The following is a 25,470-nucleotide window of genomic DNA, read 5'->3' on the forward strand; positions in this document are numbered from 1 at the left end:
TTAGGCATCAGAAGGAAAGTGGTATGCCACACAACACAGTATTTCTATGCATTTCAAACACTCTCCTCTCCTACAAAAAGACATGGCATTTGCATCCAGTAATCTAACTGTTTGCACAGTAAGAATTTTATGTTGAGCATCAGAACTTAGCTGCATGAGCTATAAGCAATCCCATGTGATGTTGCACTAAAAAAAATACAAAGACTCTAGAAATTGTGTGTGTGTCCTTTTTTCTGCTTGTAGACAGGTTGACAAAAGTATGAGGACAGAACCAAGCAAAGCAGAAAAGATATTTCTGTGCATCTTTTTTTGTTTTTGTCTTTGTTTTTTTAGGGATACAAAGGTTCTTTCTTTTTGTGTTTTGCTCCAAGACCTTACCATACAAACAAGCACAGAAACATGTCATCAGTATGAAATTTAGTCCCATCCGATTGGCGTAGGAATAATTACAACACAAGATAGATCATGGTTATTAAGTACAAGCAGCTGGAACCATAAGAAAAGCATTATATGGCACGGTAGATTTTATTCTTTATCTTAAGACTCAAGTAATTAAAAATAGGGTGGTTCTATTTTAGAGACAGAGGAAATTTTTATTTATCCACTAAGTAAGTACAGCACAGGGAAGTAGCAATCCAAATTTCTACATACCGCCCTGTCAATATGCTTCAAGTATACCCTGGTAAAATGTAATTTTTATTCCCATTCTATTCTGGGTCTCTGCAGAGTCCGCTACCAAGCATTTCTATTAGTGGTGGTGGTCCCGGGGATCTGCATAACAGATGGAGACTTTCATTTAAAATCAAAAGGATGAAAAAAGTCAGTACAGGCTGTTGCTGGGTTCAATCCAGGTACAGAGGTGAAAGACACTAATCACTATTCCTCTTCTTTGCTTTGGAGCCCTTTCATCCAAATACTGGACAAATCAAATCTGAAATCAGCTGAGTTCAGAAGTCAGACAACGTAGGCAGACAATGTAGCTGAGTTCAGAAGTCAGACAATTTCTCATTTATTTCCTGGAGCCCCAGACAAGACATTAGGTTACTGAAGTACAAATCAAAATCAGGTCTCCTGGATAACAATGTATCACTATATGATTTTAAAAAAAACACAGATCCATTAAAATGATCATTTATGTCTTTGTTTTGTATAAAATCTGTGCAAACAAATCATTAGGAGAGTGAACCATTGCAATCAGAGGAAGAACCTCAGATCTAGTCAGGATATCAAATAATTTAAAAACAGTACTAAATAAGCACAATCAGATCTCTTTGCAAAGAAAGTTGTCAGCCAAAACTGCAGATATTCAGAGAAGAAAAAAAATCTGCAAAGCAGCCAACCATTTATTCTATTAGTGATTAACCAAGTGGCAAGCATTACTTGCATGTAACAGAAGTGTATTTGTTAGATTATATAACTTTTGCTCGGCTACGATTGCAAGAAAAAGCCTAGCATACATCCTGAAGTATGTTATTTAAACAAGCATAAATTGTATGATACTACAATGCAACAGTCATTTGCAGCTAAAAAACCCTCCACAGTTACCACTTTAATGCAGGAGTGTAACATTCAGAGCATCATGCCCAAGTTTAATCTTTCTGAAATCAAGAGATGACTCTGCTACTTCAGTACATTTAAATCTTCCAAAATAACATATTAAGAACTATTATTCAAATAAGGTACAGACATTAATTTCCATTTGGAAATAAGAATATACTTAAGTCAAAATTTTGAGTAGATTATGTAGTGTAATAGATGCTTTAGTTACCATGATCCAGAAATTATGCAAGAGGCAAGAAGTGGATTAGGAAACATTAAATAAAAGATGAATACCAAGAACAATGGCTATCTTGAGAAAAAAAAAGGTCAAACAGATAGTAAGACTCATTTGCACCCCCTTCCTTACCTTACATCCCACACAATCTACTAAAAAGAAATACATCTACATCACTTAGTTTGTAGTTTCAGTCTGAGAAAGCTGAGTGACTGAATACCTGGGATCTGAATCGGTAGTTGCATTTAAGTCTGACCGACAAAAAATGCACATTCAATTTTAGCAGAGAGGATTAGTGACTACATATTAGTGACACGTGATCTAGCAATAGTTTTTCTTAACATGTGAAATATTCCTCCATAATACATAAAAGGGTACATTTCTGGCATTAGTCTATTTTAATTGATGCTGCGCAAAACCTCAGGTAACAGGATTTGCCTAGAACTAAAAGTGAAGACGATAGTAATGAAACACACCAAGTTTACTTTGGTATAATTTTATTTGTCCTAGTGGGAGGAAAAACAAGAAGTGTAACACACAAAAACCCTACCCATATCAAAGGTCAGATTTAAAACATTAATAAAAGCACAAAAAAATTGAAAGGTAAAGCTCAGTTGCCATCTATAAAACTTACCTGGGGGTACCTGTCTATGTTAGTAAAAATGTCTCTCTCAGTGATAGCAGAGAGAGTGATCAGACCAGAAATGCAACAGCAAACTGATATACATTTAGAGAAGAGGAAAGATGGAAAAACTTTAATGGGGATAACTCAACACCTTTTCTGATAGCTGGTGGAACTTTGTAAGGAGCAGAAGAGACCTGAAGCCTTCACAGGCCACAGTGCACTCTGGTACCCTAAGGGCACTTGTACATGGGACAGTCATCATGATGTATATATGGTGAAAATTTAATTTATGTGGCTTAATGGTGTCATACATTATATGTGCACCTGTTTTGGGGTTTTAAATGAGCTTGCATCATTTCAAACTAAACTGCATTCAGATGTACTTCAGTTTACAACAATGCATTGCAGCTGTCAGCTCATCCCCAGCTGCAGTAGGGGCAGGCAGGCTCCACAGAAAGAAAAAAAAAAAAAAAAGGATCAGGCTCCTTGCTGCTCCTCCTTTCATCAGGCACCTGCTGAAGGTAGACGTGACAAGGAGCCCGATTCTTCCCCTTTTCCCCCCACCAATGGAGCTGCCACTGCTCCCGCAGCCAGGGGCCGAGCTGCTGGTGGGTTGAGTGGATGCCAAGCTATGGGGGGACCCGGTCCTTCCCTCCATGGCAGCAGCACCCCTCAGGGCTGTCTCTGCAGCTGCTAGCAGGCTGGATGCTGCCCCAGCTTGGATGCAGCACCTGGCCCAATCCAACTGTTCCCTGAGCCCGCTCGCTGGAAGCCCACCATGCGCTGCTCCCCAGGCAGGCTTGGGGAACAGTTGGATCAAGCCAGGTACTGCCTCTGAGCTGGGACAGCACCCAGCCCACTAGCATCCTGCCCACAAAGCTCCACCACGGAGGGAAGGACCAGGCCCCCCAACTACTCAGGGGCCACTTGGCTGGCCAGCAGCTTGCCCACCCCCTGCCCCAACAGTGGGGAGGCTCCAGCAAAAAAAGGATGGGGCCCCTTGCCATAACACGATGGAAAAATTGAAATGGTGGGTTTCAATTAAAAACTCACCATTTCAATTTAGGGGACAGAGAATAAAACCCTGAGGGCTAACCCTGTCGTGTATACAAGCGCCTCTATACAGTCCAATTTCACCGGAGGGAAGAGCAATAGGATTCTGAAGTGGGCTAAGTCCCAGGGAACAGTCTAATTTAACAGTCTAGTTTAATTAGATGGTGAGAACTCTGAAATTCCACAATGAATCTACTGCAATACCTAGTAACTATAAATGATTTGGTGCATGTGGTTGGGAATAAAACACTTCTCTTCCACTATTAAAGTTCTGGCCTTGCTGCTTAAATCCATTCCCATGTCTGTCTTTCATTCACCTGTATATCCTGTCCTGTCACTACCAGGTTAAATAGTTTCATAGTTTCTAGGGTTGGAAGGGATCCGAGTAGATCATCTAGTCTGACCCCCTGCCATAGCGGGAAAGAGTACTGGGGTCAAGTGACCCCGGCAAGGTGTTCATGTAACCTCCTCTTAAAGACCCCCAGGGTAGGGGCCAGTACCACTTCTCTTGGAAGTTGGTTCCAGACTCTAGCCACCCTGACCGTGAAGCAGCGCCTCCCGATATCTAGCCTAAATCTACCCTCTGCCAGCTTGTGATTGTTATTCCTGGTCACTCCTGGCAGTGCTCCCCCAATGCCTGCTGATCCCCCCTGACTAGTTTATAACAGGCCACTAGATCCCCCTCAGCCTCCCCTTGTGGAGGCTGAACAGGTTCAGGTCCCGCAGCCTGTCCTCATAGGGCATGCCCTGCTGCCCCCTGATCATGCGAGTGGCCTGCCTCTGGACCCTCTCCAAGTTGTCCACATCCCTCTTGAAGTGCGGTTCAGATTAACTTACTGTGCAACAGATGGGCACAGCAGGGTGTCTGTTTAATACTAATCTGCCCCTCTCATATATAAAAATTTACCTTACACTTGAAAAGACAGTACCCTGCATAATAATGTATCTTAATCTTTATGCAAGCTTATGGGATAGATTTTGCCAAACACACTCAAATAGCAGAGATGTTCAACTTAAAACCCTACCCCTCTCCAAGTTGCAAATTTACCTCAACATTGCCCACATTTAAAGGCATCTCACAACACTTAAATTTGATTTTCAACAACAAAGATTTAAAAGATGTTTAAAAGTTCGGGTTTTTTTAATTTTAGTTAAAAAGCATGTAATTTGTGGCTTCAGAAAGAGCTTGGCAAATTAGATACTTACTTATCAAAGCTATCACTATATTTTATGAAGCTCTCCAATTTGTCCTTGGCATATTCTACCACATCTGAATGAAGCTCTATTCCATGATTTATTCCAAAAGGGCCTGTAAACAAAAACAGCAGTCATTTGCTTAATTAGCACAAAATTATTCTTTGCACTCTATTACTCTTCAACTATACCTTTCAAATAGCAGATTTTAGTCCTTGTATAGACATTTAAATTCAGCCTGTCAACATCCCTGCACAAAAGAATATATTTTTTAAACTCACTCTCAGATCATTAAACAAACAAAAGCAAATAAGGATTTATCAATTCAGTGAGAAATCCAAGAATAAACCAAAGTGTCCTAGGACCCCATCCTTTTTATAACATTAGCATTTTTCCCCCACACAGCTGTGTGGTCAAATACAATTTTCCTATTACATTCATAGGCAAAAGAGCATAAATCAGTAAAGAGAATTTTGCTTTATCAGTAAGTCTCTAGACTTAACTTTTAGAGAGAGCAACTGGAAATGGGGATGAAATGCATGTTATTACTCTAGGAAGATTTACCATGGAAGTTTCACATCATTTTATATTAAAATATAACTGCTGTAGACTGATAAAGACGACTGTACAGTATCCCACAAATGTACCATTCAATTTTGCAATTTACACTAATTGGAAAAGAATTTAAGGTTATAAAAATGTTTACATTGTACAGTATGTGTCTGAATCTGTTCGTACTGACCCTGCGGACCGGTCCCCCTCAATTCTAACCCAGATTTCGCCTACCCTCTCATTTAGAGAGAAGCTAAACTTTTAAAAAAAATTAAAAGGCTACATTTGTGTAACAAGAATTAAACCCACCTAAGGATGAGTCAAAAGCAACAGTAACTCTGACGTTAACCAGTTATGTAGGTGGTCCAATTTAGGTAGCCATAAGAGGACAGGAATTGTTTATACAATAGTCAACCATAACACAGAATTTTAATAGAGGTGCACTGATGCATCAGTCCGATATCAGATCGGCACCGATACAAAGAAAATAGTTTGTTTGGGAAATCAGCCTGATGTGGCTGATAATTTGGCCAATAAATGGCCCATGCATGCACACAGTTGCAGCACAGCACATAAGCAGAGAGAAGCACAGCCCAGCAGCTTGGAGAACTGCATGCAGCTAGCAAGTCTGGTGTGGTGGGACGGGAGCAGGGAGGGAAGAGGCTTGGGGGGCAAATCAGGGCTAAATGTTTTAGCCCCCGCAGTGAGAGAGGGAGTGGGCTGGGGCAGGATGGAGCTGCAGTTCAATCGGGGAGGCATGGGAAAGGGGGGGGCGGGGCTGGCTTCTGCCACTGCACGCCACTCATCTGGGAGAAGCTCATCCAGCTGCTCATGCCACTTGTCCAAGAGCATATATAGGGGGAGGCGTGTGCCCCTGGATTTGTGCAGGGCTAGGCCTAGGCTGGGTGGGCTGGGAGGAGGAGTTGGGGGTGAGGGGGAGGCCTATGGTGAATTTTAGAGTGGCTGCAGCACCGCCCCACAGCCCCCTCCCAATGCTACCACCTGCCCCAAGTGCAGCCCAGCCAAGCCTCAACTGGGAAGAACCTGGCACAGAGCTCGCCCCAGCCCCAACCCACAGCAGCAGCCACCCCACACCAGCCCATGCAGATCCCCCCCACCACCATGACCTCCTGGGGTGCACACAGCAGCAGGAGCTGTGCCCCCCTGCCTCCAGATGAACTGCTTGTGGATCTGTCCCACGCCCTGTCCTGCCCCAGCCCCACTCCCTCCCTCACCACAGGGGCGTCAATCTACCTCCCCCACACCCCTTCCCTTCCACCACAACAGACTTACCAACTGGACACTGCTCTTCAAACTGCTGGACCGATTTTAGAAATTGGATTGGTATTGGCTGATATGTCTCCTTAAAAATTAGCTATCAGTATCAGCCCCAAAAATCTCTCAGTGTATAATAGCCAGAAAGTACAAGGGAAAAAAAAAAAAAAAAAAAGAGAGCACCCTTCCACAGCATACTAACATGAGGTTGCTTTCCATTACCTCTCAAATTTGCATCCTAAACATTTAGTCCTGACTTAATTTAGCCCAAAACTTTATTAATTAATAATTTAAGCAGCTTTTAAAAAATATTTCAGTAATGCAAATTATTCCAGACAAACTCCTGAGCACTTAAAAGAACACCAGTGGAAGTACAGAGAACAAATGCCCAACTATTTTTGACTTTACATAATCTGGATATAATACTTTGTTGTAAATCCACAAAGCACATTCATAGTTCCCATGTGGTAAATGACCTAATATGCAACAGTACCACACAAAGCTACTACAAGCAGAACATTTGCTGTTTTAACTTTATGCTAAAAACATCTAGTACCTAATGAAACAAAATGGATGCATAAAAGATGTGATGAGGAAACTCCAGAATTTTCCCAGTTAATAGATCTACAGAAAATAAAAAAAGCCATGCAAGGGATATACCTGTTTTCAAAACACTAGGTCTTCTCCATCTTTTATAAATTTAGTTCATTACTTCACTGGGTGCTACTTGCAATCAGTGCTACAGCCGCTCTCATCTTTTGTACCACTCTTACAAAAATAAGCTACAGTTTCTAAGCAAAATGTTTTCTGAGAACATGACAGCAGTTTTTAAACTAATTCATTTCAACTCTAGCCTTTATTTTCCTGTGTCTGTGGCACTGTTTACATTCTTATATATTTTCAATTAAAGTTAGTGCCATCTGGCTCCAAATCCATGGGAATACTCTAATTTTGAGTAGTTTTTACTGTGTGTCACAAGGCAATTATGAAGAATATCAAATTATTTTTTAACTTTATCAAAGCAATACAGTAATACTTTAACTGTCTACAAATCAATATTACACCATGAAGGACAAACATGACAGCAAAATCATAATATTCTAATATTTCTGTATTTTGTTGAAACAATAAAGCTTATGACATTATTTTCACTAGGGGTTCCAAACTGTGAATTAAATATGAGGATGGTTATACCAGTTTAAAAAAAAATATCCCAATTATGTCCAACTTAACTTTCAGAAATAAAGTTAACATCCTTCACAATGGAATTTTTTTTAAAAAAAAAATCATCACAAAGCTTAAAAACGGCTAAGTTTCCTCTTCTATCTAAAATACTCGTCTCATGTGGTTCATCTTACATGTCTTTGTGTTATATTTTACATCTCTGAAGGACATAGCAGATTTTCTCAATGCCTTTTTACTTATAGACGCTTGGTATTTTGAAGTCACCTTCAAAATTAGTCTTTCACAACACTGTCTTCCTCCACACTCCCTTCCTAGAATTTTGAATTCTTAAGAACTTTTCTGGATGAGAAGAATACAGATGAGGCAGCAACCAACATCTACTAGCTTCCTGGAGATTAGTTAAATTAGCTAAATACAGCTTCACATAGAGATAAAAGTGCATAGGACCCTAGCCAATGGTACTGTTAAACCAAATAAATAAATAAATAAAAGCACACACACAATGAAGGGATGCATTTAATCATTTTGATTTTTGCCACGATTAGACAAATATTTAAATACTGCACTCTGCTTACAGGCATCCAGCTAGCAGTGAATAAAAGGAAAAGTATCCTATAATTACATGATGTGTTAACTATTATGGAAGAACTCAGTTATGGTGACGTTTCTGTTGTTCAGTATCTCCCATGTTGAATAAAGTACCTCATTTCCATCAAAAGTCAACTTCGAGAAAAGGAAAAGGATGTTCCGTGAGCCAGTGTCTGTTAAATACCATGTTTCAGTTTTGAATTCATAACAATGAAGATTTCTTCAAAATCAGCAGCCAGAAACCTTTACAAGCCATGGGCTGCAGCAACCCAGCTACCATTCAAGGCAGGCAGGGAACAGGGGGCTTGGCCTGCATCCTCTTCAGGGACAAGCAGCTGGGTCAGCTACTGTATCTGTGCAGCCACTGCCTCTCTACACACCCAAGTTCCCTGGATGCAGTCCAGACCCAGATTCCAGCAGGTGGGGAAGTGAACTAGGCCCAGACAGCTAGAAGTGTGGCATAGACACAGCTGGAAGCTATGTGGCTCCAGCACAGCCCACCACTGGCCAGAAGCTACTAAAGGAGGTGGGGAGGGGGTAGATAATGGAGGTGGAGAGAAGGCAGAGAATGGAGAAAAAGTGGCAGCTGCATGAGCACAGCTTCTAGCTGCCTGGCCCTCCTCCCTGCCCAGCTCCAGCATGGATGTGGGCACAGGCAGGCAAAGTCCTCTGACCCACAGGCCAGATACCATCGCTCCACAGGCCAGATTCAGCCTGTATATTACCAACCCCTGAGCCCAAGTATTCCAGCTTATTATTTTGATTAAAGAATCTAATTGGTTACCACAAGAGAGCAGTGATTCAGTTGTTTCACTGATTTACAATAACTGGAAGAAACGAAGTCACTTGGGAGCAACTTACAGAATTGGTGCGTTATAGATTTCCTTCCTTCTGGATTATTTCCAATTCCCTTAGAAGTTTACCTCCTTCATTAACCCTCTTTATGAAAGCCAATAAGCCAATATGGTGAGAGTCTGAATTTTAGACAATAGCAGACAGAACATGCATATTTTCTAATGCTTTTTGTAACTGTAGATGAGCTCTCTAGTTCAAGGAAGCACTATTAAGAAATATAAAACAGGTAATGAGAGAAGTGCATTTGCAAAGCTCATTTCAGCTAACAAAAGAAACTGTCAGAAATTATATTAGAAACAGGTAGAAAATTTGAGAATTTCTTTTTACTGAAAATGAGCACTTAACCTGTTCCATAATGACAAAATAAATTTTCTTCCAAAATCTAAGTTTCTATGTTGCATTTTTCATGCAAGAATCATCTACAAAAACATTTGAAATGAGTCAATAATCCTTGAAACTGCCAGGCTGCCTCCATTAGTATTCATGTTAGGATTCAAACCATTAAAAGCTAGAAGCAAAAAGGTGGAAGCTGCATACGCAACTGCCCCCTGTAAAAGTCATTATGTAGCCATATTTTCAATATATTTAATAACCTTTTGTACAACTTTGGATTCCAAGGTTAGTTTTCCTCTTGTTTATGGCAGCTTATGCTATCTTCGTTGCCAAAATCACTCGGTACACCTTTGTTATTCTTGACAGTTTGTCATTTATACATATTAAATTCTCTATTCTCAAACCTGGTAGGCCTTTAAAATAACTTTAGTCAGCATCATACAGTCTTTTCATTCAGGAGCACAATCAGATGCACTTACAATGAAACAAGTAAGCTACAAAGCTACGCTGGATTAAAAACCACACCAAATATAACAAAAAATAAAAAATATTAATATCCTAATTTAATCCAGGTTATCCATCTAGGAAGTATATAAATATCTTGTCCTGTTTGAAGAGAATACTTTTATAAATCACTAGCAAGTTTAAGTACTGTAGAAAGATAATAATCCTTTATATACCCTCTGCTTCAAGCATGTAAAAAACAATTTAGGAATCAAAGAACACTAGGAAGAGCAAGATGGACAAGTGACAACTATTTTTCTAAAACATTTTTTCATGAAAATTTAGCTACCATTTCTTAAATATTTTACAGCATTCAGAACACATGTTCAAATTTATGCTTGTTCCATTACATTACTTAATTATAGCACTTTACTAGAAAATCCTTGTAAAAATGCTGAAGAGATCATCTAAGTAACTAAAATCAATTATAGTATTGTATTTCAATTGAAGAAATTTGAAAAATAAAAAGGAAGTTACCTAATATTAATCCCACCATTGTACTCAAATATCCAGTTCCGCTACCAAGATTTAGAAAAGACAATCCTGGTTGAAGCTTCAGAGCCTCCATGACTTCAGAGTAAATGCAGGGTGCTGATAAATGTATATTTCCATGCTTCCAAGCCAAGTCTTTATAAGCATTGTCCCTGTATCCTTCCAGATAATAATCACCACGATCAATTGCTCTGAAGGCTTGCTCCACACTCTCAGTGCGAATATACTGAGCTTCTTTTAAATTATCAATTAAGTCATCATTGTCTTCCCCAGCACTCACAGCTCCTCCCATGATGATTTTCTATGATAATTCAGTTAGTTTGAAAAACATTAGCAGGAGATTTTCCAAATGTCAATGTGCAAGGGACTCTCTTCTCTTCCTTACAACAACACAGTAGAACATCACAAACGAATCCTGAAAGAAAAACAAAAATTTCAATGTTCTGAATTTGACAAGGGCAATTCAAAAGGAAATATAAAAACCAAACAAACAAAAGTAACCCCAAAAAGGCGGCGACTTAAGTGTAATCTTGCTTTGGAAAAATGAATTATAAAAAGTGATGTAGTATTTCTTATCAAATTCTAATTTCCAAATGCAAATTTTCTTAGTCTACATGACTATTTATTTTTTGGCGAGTCTGAAAAACACCATGTACATTTACTCAGATTAGGTGCTTACACCAGCAATTCCTAATCTGTGGTATGCATACCACCAGTGGTAGGCAGACAGCCTGTCAGTGGTACACATTAACAGATTTCTTATAATGACTTTATATGACAAAATATTGCTGGTGGTACTTAAGGTTAAAACTGAAAAATTTGCTGGTGGTACTTAAGGTTGTATCATTTTAATATGGTGATGCACAATCTGCTGGAGTTTGGGAACCGCTGGCTTACACTGAACCCATTCCCCATGGTGTTTGAGTGCCTTCTAACATTTTGGAACACACACTTTATTTATTCACATACTTCACACAAATGAGCCATCTAATAGTGGGGTGCATCTTAAATAAGGAAGCTGATTTTCACATCAGAATTGTGACAGGGGCTTGTGCTTGACATTGGATCACCCAGGCCTGAACACACAAGGCTACAACCAACAACCCTGAAGCAAGGGTGGCATGCCTATGTCAGCATCACTCTCCCTCTCCTGCTGCCAGGACCAAAAGTTAGCGAATTAACCGTCTCACAATCTGTCAAATTAATGCTTTAAAGACAGGGGTTTTCAACCTTTTTTAATAAGCATCCCGGCCAGATGCAGAGCAGGTTGGGGGGGGGGGGGGCAGGGGGAAAGGTGGCATGCAGCAGGATGCGGGTGGGGGGAGGGGAGAGGAAGAGGTTAGCATGCAGCGGGGGGGGGGAAGGAGAGTGCGGCCAGATGTGGAGCCGTGGCAGTGTGGGGTGCTGGGGGGCAGCAGCAGCCACCATGTGTGAGCTCCCCCAAACACCCTCATCTGGTCACCCAGCAGGGCTGCACTTGTGCGGCCCACAGAGGGGTACCGCTGCCTTCAGCCTCTCCACCTGGCCCTGCTCCTGGGAGGCCGTAGCAGCACAGGGTGGCAGATGGCAGCACAGGGTGATAGGTGACGGCGCTCCATCTCCACCCACCTATGTGTAACCCGTAGGGCCTTCCCAAGTACTCTCAGGGGTACATGTACCCCTAGTTGACAACCCTGCTTTAGAGGATTAACAGAGGTGGCTGTAACAGTTCAAATCTGTAGCTGTTGGCTTTGCAGGGAGGGGAGAGGGAGAAGAGTGATGCTGATGAGGGGAATGCCACCTCCACTCCAGGCAGCTGTAGCATTCAGCTATGGGTGAGCTAGTGTGCCATGGCACAAGACTTTTTCTTTATTCTGCCTTCCCATAAAAAGGTCCTTGTTTTGTTTGGGGTAGCATAGTGTGCGAGTAAGTACAGCATGTCACACAGGATTTTTAAAAGAAAAATATTTAACTTATCCTGGGACTCATGCATTTAAGTTGCACACCTGTGTTTGTAAAATTTCATTCAACATACTTAATAGTGTAAATGTTCCTTTCTCTTCTGGTTCAAAAGAAAAGCATGCAAAGGTATGCAAAGGTAACATTTTATAGTTATTTTAAAAAACTGTAAAAAAACTGTAAGTTCCTAAAATTCAATAAGATGTGCTTAATTTCTGGACATGGTGTGAACAGAAGTGGAACACATCAAAGCCTTACTAGTTTGGGTGTTGAACGAGTTGGACTAATAGGGATGTGAAAGGTTAAATGATCGAACTATATTTATACTATTAATGCACTACAGTTAATGTTTAAAACAGACTATGTTGTGCAAATTATCATGCCACTTACTACTTTTCCAGACTACCACTCCCTGAGGCAGCAAAGCCCGCTTTTGCATACTGCCTGCCTCTTTCACCAGCAGTTTGCCCCATTTAAACTGAAGAGCTGGGGCTGAGGTGCGTAGAGGAAACATTGGAGACGAGCTGAGCCAGCCTTCTCCCTAAAGGAGGAATCATAGGGAAGGGAAGGCAGGGCAGGGCAGGGCAGGGCAGGGCCTGATGGCTGGTAGCAGGAGCACAACTTGCTGCCTGCATGTGTTGCCCTGCAGCAAGCAGAGCAGGGACTGGCTACTCCACAGGTATGTGTTATTGGTTAAACAGTTAACAAATGTACATTAGAAAAGCTGAAATGGCTCATTTTAAAAATATTTACATCCCTAATTCAGATGTTTACTATAATGGTAAAAATCTATGCTTCAGTTTCTCAGGTTGGGGAGAGGAAAGCAAGCTTCTGTTTTTAGTGAAGATCCATCAGACCATGCTTATCCATCTAAAGAAACAATGAAAAGGCAGGCAAAGCACTCATTTCTTTCCCTGTTGTTAACAGATATCATTGTTATAGCCAGTGGCACAAAATTTGACACAGCTTGGCCACTGAAATGCACATTTTAGTAAAAAAGAAAATACTAGAAAAAGAGAAGCACTGGTTTCATCCATGTTCTGAGAAGACGGTAATAAAGTGATTAGGCACAGCTAAAAAAGCAGTTTCATCCAGTTTGAAAGGCCATGAACTGAAAACAGGTAAGGGCTACATGGTACAAGAGGGCTATATGGTACAAGTCAGCGTTGTGCTCAGGCAGACTGCAGCCACTTCATATCTGGAAGCTATACAAGTGCATTATTACAGAGCTGTATGTACCTCAAAAAGCTATGCTCAGAAGCAAAGCTTTTTGGCACATGCAGCATGTTTTAGTTGCACGTTGTCTTGTACCATACAGGGATAGCATTAGAATCCTAGATTCTAATTCCCAACTCCATCTGAAACAGTCTTGTGAAACCTCTCCACAAATCCTTTGATAAAATGGAAGACATACTTTACTGCATACAACAGTGATCCCCAAAGGGTGTGCCACACCACTCTTCCATTGCTCTCATGGCACACGAGAGTGCTGCGAGATCACCCTGTCTGAGGAGGTAAATGCTTTCCTCCCATCGGGCACCCACCTGCCCCAGCTACTCTGGTGGCTCCTTCAGCTGCTCCTCTGGGAACTGCCACCTCTGCTACTTGCTTCCCCTGCCCTTTCCTGCCCCCAGGCAGCCCACGTGCCAACCTCCTCCATGCTCCCAGTCATGAACTCTGCTGCAAGGGGCAGATGGGTGGATGCACAGAGCCATGCTTTGTAGCATGGCTTGTCCCCTCCACTCCTCCCAAGGCCACCAAAAGGAGCCATGGGGGTGGTCGTCAGCATAGTAGACACTTGATGTCTCATGTGGTAGACCAGGCCTAGGAATAGAAATTGCACATAAACCAATATACGTGATTGGAAACCAGTTCAAATCCATAGCACAACACAAGTTCAGTATACATAATCCGCTTTCAAAATGGCCAAAACACAAAACAAAGTGTGCCCAGATATGAAAATTTGAGCATGAGGATCGGCAAAGGCCTCTGCTTGGTTAGTAATGCAGATAATTAAGCATATAGTAATATAAATGGCAGTCAACTTATGCAATATAAGAGATTATAATTGATAAATCACACTTTAGTCAACTCTTCCCATTTCTTCACAGTATGTGAACAGTATGAGAGACAGATTCATTTCCTAACATACATACAGCATTCTATACACACCTGGCATACATACTTCAAAACATACCTGATTTGACCATACAACAGCTCAATTCTACTCAATGTTCCCTCAAAAAACAGAATAGCCAAGTGCTCTGGCAATAGAAAGCTACATTTCAAGTTCACAGTAGAAGACAGAAAAATTGCTAACATTTACGCAAGAAACTTTCCAACTAGGAGAATGACAAATATGCACATGCACTAACCAAGTAGAACAGGATGACTAATAGAGAAAGAGTTTAAGCAACTGAATAAAATATTAAACATAGTTGTGGCACGGCTAATTTGTTACATGCTAATTAATATTAGCAGAAACATCAAATATGGGCATTTTGCCTTGTATGGATTGAGTACATCCTAACAGAATGAGACTTCATTCACAAAAAAAAATGTTGCCAGCTGCTCTTTTCCTGTACTGTCAAGTACCAACTATTTAGACATATTCCAACTGGTTCAAGTTATCACTGTACATGCCATTAAATTTTTTTGTTTTGTTTTTTTACAAAGTGATCTAAACTTAAGTCCCAATTTTCAAATACTCTGACACACCTGCACAAATCCCTATTTTCATATATGTTTATTTATGTTGTCTTCCAAGTCAGTGTTGGGGCCGCCGCCCCTCCTGCAGGCCCCGAGGGACAGTGAGGCAGGCACCGTGGAGGCTGCTTTGCCTCGGGCTGTGGCACTTCCAGTTTCGCTGAGCCCCCATGGTGGGCACTTCCAGTTTCGTTTTTACCTTACAAGTCAGCATACCGGTTAACAGAGCAGCTTTTACTGTACTAAGAGCTATCCAAAGGTATTAATGAAAGGCCTTTAGTATGTTAAGGATACAAAGCTCAGCAGAACTGCTAAATGCTGCTTTTCTGGAAAAGCTAATACAAGAAAGGAAACTGATGAAAATCTGCTGAGCTGGTCCATAATTAAGGTTACCAATTTGAATATACAGCCTTCAGGAGTAATAAGTTTTTCTTTACAGCAATAGTAATGGGAATAAAGTTAGCCAAATTATCACTGAAAGGAGTTAACTAACTCTAACCATTCACCCAGAAAAATTAAAAGGAAGTTGTCATCAGCAATGGTCTTAAAATAAGATTACCACGGGGCTTTAAGGGATAAATGGGGAAAAAGGTAGAAAATGTTTTAATTAGACTAGCAAATTTACTTTCCCAAGGCTCAAAGCTAAAAGTCAGAAGACACCTACACAAAATATTTACTACACAGTCGAATAATTAACTGCTCAGTTAATTTCTCAGTGTCTACATGTGCGCCCCTATTAGGGTGCAAGAAACTAAAAAAAAAAACTACAGCAGGGTTTATTGCTCCTGGGAAGGTCCTGGGTGCACAGTTTTTCTTGTACACAGCAGAGTAAGTATAGGTGCCAAGCCAGCTGGCTGGGGCACAAGGGTGCTTCAGTGCAGGGGCTGCCTACCAGCTAGCCCCACAATGAAGCACCCGTCATGTCCCAACCAGCCCCTCTGCAGCAAACTGAGCCTGGTCAGAGCAGCCCCAGGCTGGCCGACTGATCCTCTGGGCCCATGTCAGCTGCGGCTGCTGCAACCCAGCTCAATTCACCTGTGGTCTGTGCACATGTAAACCATGCACCCAGGAGCTTCCAAGGAGCAATAAACTGCAGAGCAATAAGCTCAGAAGTTTATTGCCGCACATTAATGGCATGTGTAGACGCACCCAGTGTGATGCTATATGATGCACGCAATGAAAATTGTAGTATAAGCAAAAAAAGTGAGTAACCCAAAACTTAAGTTTCTAAACAGATGCATACACTGAGAAAATTAAATTTGTAATTACAAGATATTGGAAGTATAGATGCCAATACTGTTAGTCATTACCCCAATGCCACCCTCCCCACACATGCTGTATGATCAGCAATGGAAATTTCTGAATAGCTGCAACAGTTGTCTTTCATACGGAATGCCAACACACCCTTTAGTCTCCTAAACTAACAACTGCTCCCTACCAACAGCCACAACCAGAAAGGAGGATTATAAAAAAAACCAAACTGGTCACTGAGGGACAAAAGAAAGTGTGCCAGAGAGACATGTGTTCTGGTGAAAGTATGCAAGATTCAGACCAAAACGTGAAAAGTACAGAAGAGTGGCTGAACACAGTATTGTCAACCCCACTGTGTCAAAAATCATGAGACAAACTTAAATGTCAAGAGATCTGGGATGTAAATCATGAGATGCTCCGTTCTAACCTCTGCTCCCCTTGGCTCCTCATGCATATGCCCTGATCATTCCCCCTGTCCATTGTGGCCCAAGGCTCAGTGCTGACCTGGCACAGCTCCCTGCATGCCCCCACAGCAGGGCCCCTTCTAGGCTCTTCTCCCACACAGGCTACCAGGGACTTTGCACCAGTTCCAGCCTGGTTGTGGCCAGAAGAAAAAATCCAAGATTTGAGAGTTCCATTTCAAGACTGTAAGTCAGACTTAATTTTACTTTGAAGCTGCAACTTGAACAATAATTGCGAGAGTTGGCATTACTGTGAACAACTGCTAAAAGACAATAGGCAGAGATCCAAAAAGACATCCTGTGGCTGCTAAAGCAGTTGACCTACCTGCATGAACAAGTTTTGACTGGGGCATAACACCCCCCCCCCCACAGCAGTTTTATGTACACTAAAACATAGACAGTATGGCTTACTGGCAGGGGTCATAACACTGCCGAGTCACACACCCTCCACCATGCCCACATCAGTTTCTACTATGCCCTGCCAGTGGACAGAAATGATCATTTTGATTACACATAGTTATCAAATCAGTATGCTGTCATCCCTGTACATAGCTTTTGAATAGCTGGTAAAGAAACAACGTAACTAAGGTACAGCAACTAGGGTAGCAGCCCTGGATGCTAAGCCTGTGCAAAGCAGAAAGTATTCACTTAGGATTTGGCAATTTGGAAGGACAGTGATTTGATTTGATTTGGTGATTTGAATCACTGTCCTGATTCAATTTGGCTGAATCCAACTCAGATGATATTCGGCCATAGACTATACAGGCAGGCAGTGCCAGCAGGGGCAGCTGGATGAGTCCTGGTCTGAGCTGCAAGCCCAGGGAGAAGCCCTGGCTCCTCCAGCTGTTCCTCTGGCTGCCCCCCTGCTGGGGCAAGGCAGGAAGTGCAGGCAGCCCCAGGAGAAGCTGCAAGGGCTGGGGGGAATGGAACCAGGAGCTGGGGGAGAAGCCCCTGTTCATTTCCCCAACCCCTGATCATTCCCCCCAGCTGCCTCTCTCAGGGCTGCCGGCTCAAGTCATGGCTCTCCCTGCTGCTCCCCCACTGGGGCAAGGCAGGCAGTGCTGGCAGCCCCAGGAGAAGCTGAAGGGTCTGGGGGAAATGATCAGGGAGCTGGGAGATCAAACCTGGAGCTGGGCTGTCCATAAATTGCTGCCTTCTTTTTGCTATACCCAATATATTTTGTTGAAGAACATGCTACTTGCAAGTTGATACGTCCTATATCATTATTTCTGGCATTGTAGAACTGCCTGTCATTCATACTAGTGCTAGCAATCAGCATGGTCATACAGACACACTACTAGCAGTTTTAAAGAGATATGGAAGTCTAGATATCCTGAAGAAATGATTGCTTTTTTCCCCCCCCTTCAATATAAAATTACATCTGCAGATAGTAACCATTTTCCATACATTATTAAAATATTCCATAGTGATTCTCAACCAGGGTGCTACAACACCCTAGGGTGCTCTAAGATCCTTTTAAGTGTGCCCTGCAATGTTAGTACACCGAGGCATGTAAACATGATTCACAAGATGAACCCAGAGATTTTAAATAGGAAGCCACAGTGTTAAAAACTTTTTGACTTTCTGTGGTTTAGGCAGTTTGCAACAGAAGAATTGCAAACTACTCAGTTTTTCCAGTAGTCAAAAAACCAAGTTAAAATGAAAAGCTTTTATTTTCCAAGGGGTGCCTAGAACATAGGAAAGTTGAAAACTACTGCCTTAACCACTAAAATGCATTACAAAATCCATGTTAGATTTCAAATACAATACACCATCAAGCATTGTATTAACGTTCACACTGAAACACCAATAAACTATTGGCGCATCAAGCATTGTATTAACGTTCACACTGAAACACTAATAAACTATTGGCGAAGGAAGGTTTGAAAGCTTCACTGCCTCAAACCTCACTGCACTGGCACTGTTTACTAGTTAGATGCCACAGTATTCAGTTAGATAAAAGCCAGTTGGCTTCATTTATCCACCCTAACAACAGGGGCTCCTAGACATTAGGAAAGTCATGCAGTACAGGAATGGGACAAACTTTTCGCTCACTAGAACAAAGTCTTTGTCATGAGATGCGGTTACTTTCCCTTCACTTTTCCAAATGCACGCTTCGCACTCATTCTGCAACTGTTCAGGTTAGTTAAACATATACTTGCTTCAGTTCATCTTTCTAGAAAGCAGTTTTTACAGCTGTGCAAAGCTTTGGTCCCTGCTTCGATTCAACGGAAATTCAGCCCAATTCAGTGGCCAAATCTCTGAATCTGAATCAGGAGACCCTTTCTCTCTCCGAATTGAATTGGAACCCTCCAAATCGATTCAGAGAAATTAGGGAAGATTTGGTGATTTGGACAGAGACACAGCTTGAAATGTTTTTTTCCCCATGTACCTCAAGGTACCAGGGAGCCCTTGAACGCTGAGATGGTGGGGCGGATGGAGCACCCCACAAGAGTGCGGGCGACTCCCCAGCAGATCCCCACACCCTCCCGGCTTGGCACCTGAGAGTCTGGGGGGGCACCCAGGATCCCCCACCCCCGCCAAGGCCGATCACCAAGCTGAAGGAGCACAGCCCCCCATACACTCCCAGGCAGACCCAGAAGTACTTCCGGTCCACTTCTGGGGGGTGGGCCGCACTCCTATGGGACACTCCATCCGCCCCAGCGTTGCAGCCTTCATGAGTCGTGCCTGGTATTCTCAAGGTATGTAAAAAAGACATTTAAAGCTGTACCTATGGCCAAGGAGCAAAGGGTGCTCCCAGAGGTGCAGCCCCCCAGATCTGCATGCCCAATAAACAGTAGGCTGCCACTCCTGCCTGGAGCCAGCAGCAGCAGCAGCAGCAGCAGCAGCAGCAGCAGCAGCAGCAGCAGCAGCAGCAGCAATCTTCCCAGTGCTGGGCATGGGCTGCGCCCAGCACCAGTCTCAGGTGGCAGTGGCAGCGGCAGCCTCCTGTCATCCAGCATGCAGATCCAGGGGCCTGCACCCCCAGGACAAGTTCAGCACAGCCCTGCAGCCCTCCCAGGGGTGCAGGCCCCCAGATCTGTACGTCAGATGACAGGAGGTTGCCACTGCCAGCAAGTGTCACAAGTTTTGCTCTGAACAGCCGTTTCCCAGAAATCTCTGCTCTTATCTCCTTGAAACTTGGCAGAGCTTCATGCCCGCAGAAGGAGCTATCATCCCTGCAATTTACATCCGAATCAGGCACAAAATGACAAAATTTTAGGCATTTTCATGATTCTCCATTATAGGATATGGACAAAAGGTTGAAATGTGTCGATACAGAAAAAGTTTTGATTAAACGAAATGGAACAGTACTTCAAAACAAAATGAAACGGTGAAAGAAATCACTATCCCTTCGAAACAGCGAAATGGACATTGAAATGAAACAATACAGTTTTGCACAGCCCTAATAATACCTGATTATAAGGTAGAACAGAAGTAACTACACATTTGATTGCTACCTTACACAAGTCTAAACTTCCCAAAATATAGCAGCTACCCTATACCAGACTGACAATTTCCCAAAAGGCAGCACTCCCAAAGAATGTACAAATGTTTATGTAGAGTACGTGTCCTTTTTTTGCCAGTGACACTCTGTGGATTTAAATTCATTTGTACAAGTGACTGAGTGTGAAGCAGCTTGTCACTAAAACTAAAAAAAACCAGAATATTTACCCACAACAACCATTTAACCTTGGTAAGGCTTACAATGTCTTGTCAAAACACATTACCATCAAAATATGGCCTTTTGTTGTCAGGAATAAACTTCTTTGAACCTACTTACTGAGAAAATTTAGCATGTGCACATTCTAGTCCTAGTGAAGATCCTGTTGTTAGCTCCCCTAGAATACTGAATCAATGCACAGATTCTTCTGTTGTAAGACTGAAATCATGGAAGATGGAAGTTGTTGAAGCAAAATTTTAAGTATAGGTGCTGCCAATGCATGAACTCAGTTTGATTGAGAGTGGAAAATTCCATGCAGGGCCTGAGTTACCCCTTCTATGACCTCAGGAGCTGTCAATCAGCCCTGACCCACTTTCAGCTCTGAGCAGACTCAGTTGCTATGCAGATCTTAGTGCAGAGCATGCCCAGTGTACGACTGGAATGAGGTAATACCTCTAGAAATTTCTCTTAGCCAAGCAGCCTGATTGGCTATAGGGCTGCTATAAAAGGTCTGAGGGCCCCTCCCTCTGGGGGGGAGAAGATCGCGTCACTGCAGACAGAGGCTGGCGTTTCCAGGGACTGTCTGGCAGTCAGGCTTTTGGGGCCTACTGGTCTCCTTCCCCAGATTGGCACTCTGTGCTGGTTAGAGCGATTGCAGTTTTGATCTCCTGGTTCCTGATTCAATTTGACTGATTGCTGACTACGATTTTGGACCATCCCACTACGATTTCACCTCAACATTCTGGCATCCTGACCTCGGCATTACTCTACGACTACTCGATCGTCCACCAATATTGGACTGGCGTCACGTCTCGTCTCATCATCCACCGTGTTACAGTTAGTTTGTTGTTTGTGTTATCCACTCAATGAGCTGTTGACCAGCCCTGGGACTAGGTCTTTGACTGAACCTCGTGGGCCAACAGACCCCTTTGTTGTTGTTGTTGTTGTAAACTGTAACTGAAGACATCGTTCTCCTACGCACCTAAGCGTAAGTCAAATAAATTCACAACTTGTTTAAGAAACCGCTACGCTTCCCGTGCCTCAGTTCTCCATAGCCAATAGAACCCGGCCTGTTACCGTGTCTAATTGCCACCCCGGCCCACCGTGACTCTGGGGTTTGGTTCCCCACCCCGGGACAGAAGTGAACTGTTCTCATGTAAAATCCAAAGCTGTCTTGCTCATAGCTATGTCCAAGTATTCACTATAAGACATGCATAGAGACCCTACTTAGCAGGCTTGCAGATTTCATGGAAACCGCAACATCTGGGATTGTCTGCCAAACCCACAAAAACAAAAACTGCAATAGAAGTAAAATGCTGGCTCCCCAGTAGGGAGAAGCATGGGGCTGCACAAAAGTCATCCAGCAATCAAGATGGCAGTGCCCCCTTGTCCCTTCTCCCTGCCCCCACAGAGCTTATCTGCCAATCAGCACAAGGGGAAGGGCCACCACAAAACCACCACAAAATCAGAATTAGAATGTTGCATCATGATCAACCCTCAATGCCTCCACCCCAGCTATTTAGGTAGATGCCTAGAGACAGACATAATTCATAGAAAGAGGGTACTTCTAAGGAAGATGGAGAACCCATCAAAATATTCTACAGGAATGAAGAAAATGTTTTAGGCTACAGACAGACATTACACAACTGGTTTAAGTGAATGGAAACTGGTTTAAACCTGTAACAGAACAGATGTTGAGTGCACAGACACCAATTTCAAGATGGCTGAAACTGGTTTGAGATAAACCTGGTTGAATGCAGTATGAGACTTAAACTGATTTGACTCAAAACAGTTTATGTAATGTCTGTCCTAGACCTCTTGCTGGTTTAAGATGAGCCAGACTCCCCCCAACATCCCGACATGCTCTCTGGACTGAGCAGGGCTCTGCTCCACAGCAGGGCTGGCCCCTCCCCTCTGCTCCCTGGCTGGAGATCTGACAGACTGCAGGCACAGCAAGGTCTGCCAGGCTTCCCCCTGCCCCCCAAATCAGGGATCCCCCCTCCCATGTCCCAAAGCACAGACTCCAGGGGTATGTGGTATGCAAGCAAATATTTTACATCAACATTTCCCAAACTCTGACAGATTGCGCACCACCAATTTAAAATGATCCAACCTTAAGTACAGCCAGGAATTTTTTCAGTCCAACCTTGTGTACCACCAGCAGATTTTTGTCATATTAGGTAATTATAATAAATATTAACGTGTACCACTTCCAGGTTATCTGCATACAATTGGTGGTACCTGTACCACAGATTGGGAACCGCCGCTCTATGAAAAGCTGAAACTGATAACACTATGTTCCTCCACATTTAATGTGTAAAATGTGATTACTGAACTTCATTAAAATTAACAATGCTTTATTATATACAGGGCTGATAGCACCAAATATTGAGCCTGGCAGACACCTGTTAAGGTCACCTAAAGATTTCTATTACATGCCTCTGCTTTCAATTGTTTCTACTATTGGTAAAATGTTATCTGCTTGGGCTAAAGTTTCTATGTTGCCTACTCGCCTTTGGCAGCACATGAAAAGCTAGCATAGTCCGAAACCTCAGGTGCACAGATTTAAATACATACGGCTGCCCTTCAGAACATTCCAGTTGCCATGTCTGTATTGTGCTGAAAGCACCTGACAGTAGCAGCCAAGGAAGTGGGAAACTGGGACTGAAAAACCAGCTATGCAAGATGATTCAGCTGGGGAGGGGAAACTGGAGAGGGAACCTAGAACCTGAATTCCTACTGGGTGCCGTGACAGTAGTAACAGATGTGACGAGGAACTAGGGCTGGGACAACTGGATCAGCTGGGCAAACAGCAAAAGGTAGCAGAATATCCTGAAGTTGATCAGGAGTTTGAAAAGCAAGATAAGGACAAAACCAATAAGGATAAGGAATATGGGCTGGAGACAGACTGCAAGAACTGATTTGGTAAGCTAGGAAAGATTGAGTTTAGGGAATTGAGAATGAAGTATTGAGGCAGAAAGGAAGAACTAAAAATGGATAGGACTAATGTTTTTTTGGTTTTGTTTTTTTTAAAGAAGAGCCAAGATTAGAACCTGGGTGGGGAAAAAAAATACACCACAAAAACAAAACAAAAACATGGGTTAAGAAACCAAAAGAGTGGAAGTTGGAAGTGGGATGGAGATATGATGTAGAGAAGCAGCAAGATCAGGAACGAACAGAAAAGCCCATACTTAAACTTCCTCCAGCATCTGTAACGGAACCCAAGCTTCTGGCATCTCACTAATCCTCCGAGACACTCACTTAAAAAAGGATTGCATCTTCCTCTAGTACTGGTACATATCAATTATTCTACTGGCTCAAGCAGAAGAGGCCTTGCACTAGTTCCAAAGTCTCCAATCCTTTTGATGACTCATGGAGATGTCAAGATATCACAGTGGAACTTTTTTCAGTTTACTGTGGAATTATATACAAACCATATTTAAATGACGTTTAGATGGCAAAAACAAGTGCTTGAATCTTTTAAAATGACAGATTTAAGGTTGCCTGTGCAACTTCAACTGAATTGTTGTTGACTATACGGAAGTTATAATCTATTGTGTTTTAAGATGTGTAAAAAAGGAATGCTTTATTGGGATGCAATTATCTTTTAAAAATTGGATGTTCCACAATGGTATCGGTTTTAATGCCAAAGCTAACTAGATGGATTTTACATAACTATGTAGGACTAAATTATTTCCTCAAACTAATCTACTTGTAGCAGAATTTCCAGTTGTAGCATGCTTGCAGGAAAACATGCATGATTTCAAGTTAACCGAGTATTAAATACTTACTTTTATTCAGATCATCAAGGAAGAGGTGCAGAGGTCTAATCTGTATTCTAGCTATTCTACACCACTTAGCAAAAGTAAGACTATGAAGATGAGCAACAGAAAATGAGTTAACTGTACCTACAGTGATGCCAGAGCACAGATACAAATCAGAATGGGGGGGGGGGAAAAAGAAATCTTCAGTTGTATAGCCATGGAAGGCACAGACTGGGTATGAGAAGACTAGAGAGAATTCTATACATAAGGCTGTTTACAGTATTTCTAAACATAAGGCTATTTACAGTATATTACTGTACTGTTTTACCAAAATGTGAGTGCTATTTTAAAAGTATTACTTCACATTTTTCTCTCCACCATTAAAACAACTGAAGCTGTCAAACTTTGCATTTCATAAAAAACCAAAAATACCCACTTACAGTGAGGCAATTAAAAAAAAAAGCAGTAGGTACTGTACCCACATTACAGGGCATCTATCACCGATTGGCACTGGGTCAGGCCCCAAAGACAATGGAAGTCCTAACACTATGCAAAGGTACTGGATCCAGCCTTCTTCATTTATAACTAAACTTCTCAAAACTTCATAGGCCTTGTTATTTTCATGATTATACACCATCAGCAACGTGCTAGTCAAATTAATTCACAGCCATCTATCCAGCAATAAGTATTGCCTATGAAAAATGTGTGTATTAGAGTAACCAAAAGCTATGCCTACCCACAAAGTGACACAAAGCCAAAAGACTGACGTTCAGATTCTACAGCTCCAGCCGACAACTCCCGATAATTCCTCCAAGTCTTTTGTTCCAGCGTAGGTCTTTTCCCATTAAAAAAAAAAACTTTCCATAAGGAGTTACTGGTTAGGGTTATATTTGTGTAACAACATGACTATTCATAAACAATGTAGAATATAAACACAAACCAGACTGCAGTAATTTAAAACAAGATAAAGTAATTAATTAACTGTAAAAAACCCCCAACAACAAAAAAGGAAACTGAGGCTTTGGTGTCGTCTTTCAGGATAAAACAAAAACAAATTCTCATACAAAACTGTTTGTAAAAACTTAAAATTTATTAAACTAGGCAGCTAAGAATCCAAACAAGAGTCACATACTTTCTATAATAATTAAAAGAATGAACAAGCTGCAACATACTACATACTGGTGCTGGTATCAACATCCCAACAATCCTGAATAAGAACAAAACATTTGCTAGTGGCATTTATAGATCAAAGTCTT

At 42.0% G+C, this 25,470-nt stretch overlaps 1 protein-coding gene across 6 annotated transcripts in view; it reads right to left on the reverse strand.

Moving 5' to 3' along the window:
- PCMTD1 (protein-L-isoaspartate (D-aspartate) O-methyltransferase domain containing 1) overlaps positions 1–25,470 on the reverse strand; it is an 83,414-nt gene that overhangs the window by 22,892 nt on the left and 35,052 nt on the right. For 5 of the 6 annotated variants that reach the window (XM_090039949.1, XM_090039950.1, XM_090039953.1 and 2 more), the window contains 2 exons: positions 10,416–10,845; positions 4,659–4,761 (listed from right to left, as the gene is read on the reverse strand). In XM_090039949.1, the coding sequence (XP_089896075.1) occupies positions 4,659–4,761; positions 10,416–10,722 (410 nt within the window). In that variant the 5' untranslated portion in view covers positions 10,723–10,845. Of the gene's footprint in view, positions 1–4,658; positions 4,762–10,415; positions 10,846–24,950; positions 25,055–25,470 lie in introns of those variants that run through there. The other variant, XM_090039954.1, reaches the window with a different exon arrangement.

This window comes from Crocodylus siamensis, chromosome 3, assembly GCF_052110815.1.
Source record: "Crocodylus siamensis isolate JL-2025a chromosome 3, ASM5211081v1, whole genome shotgun sequence".
Classification (NCBI taxonomy): domain Eukaryota; kingdom Metazoa; phylum Chordata; order Crocodylia; family Crocodylidae; genus Crocodylus; species Crocodylus siamensis.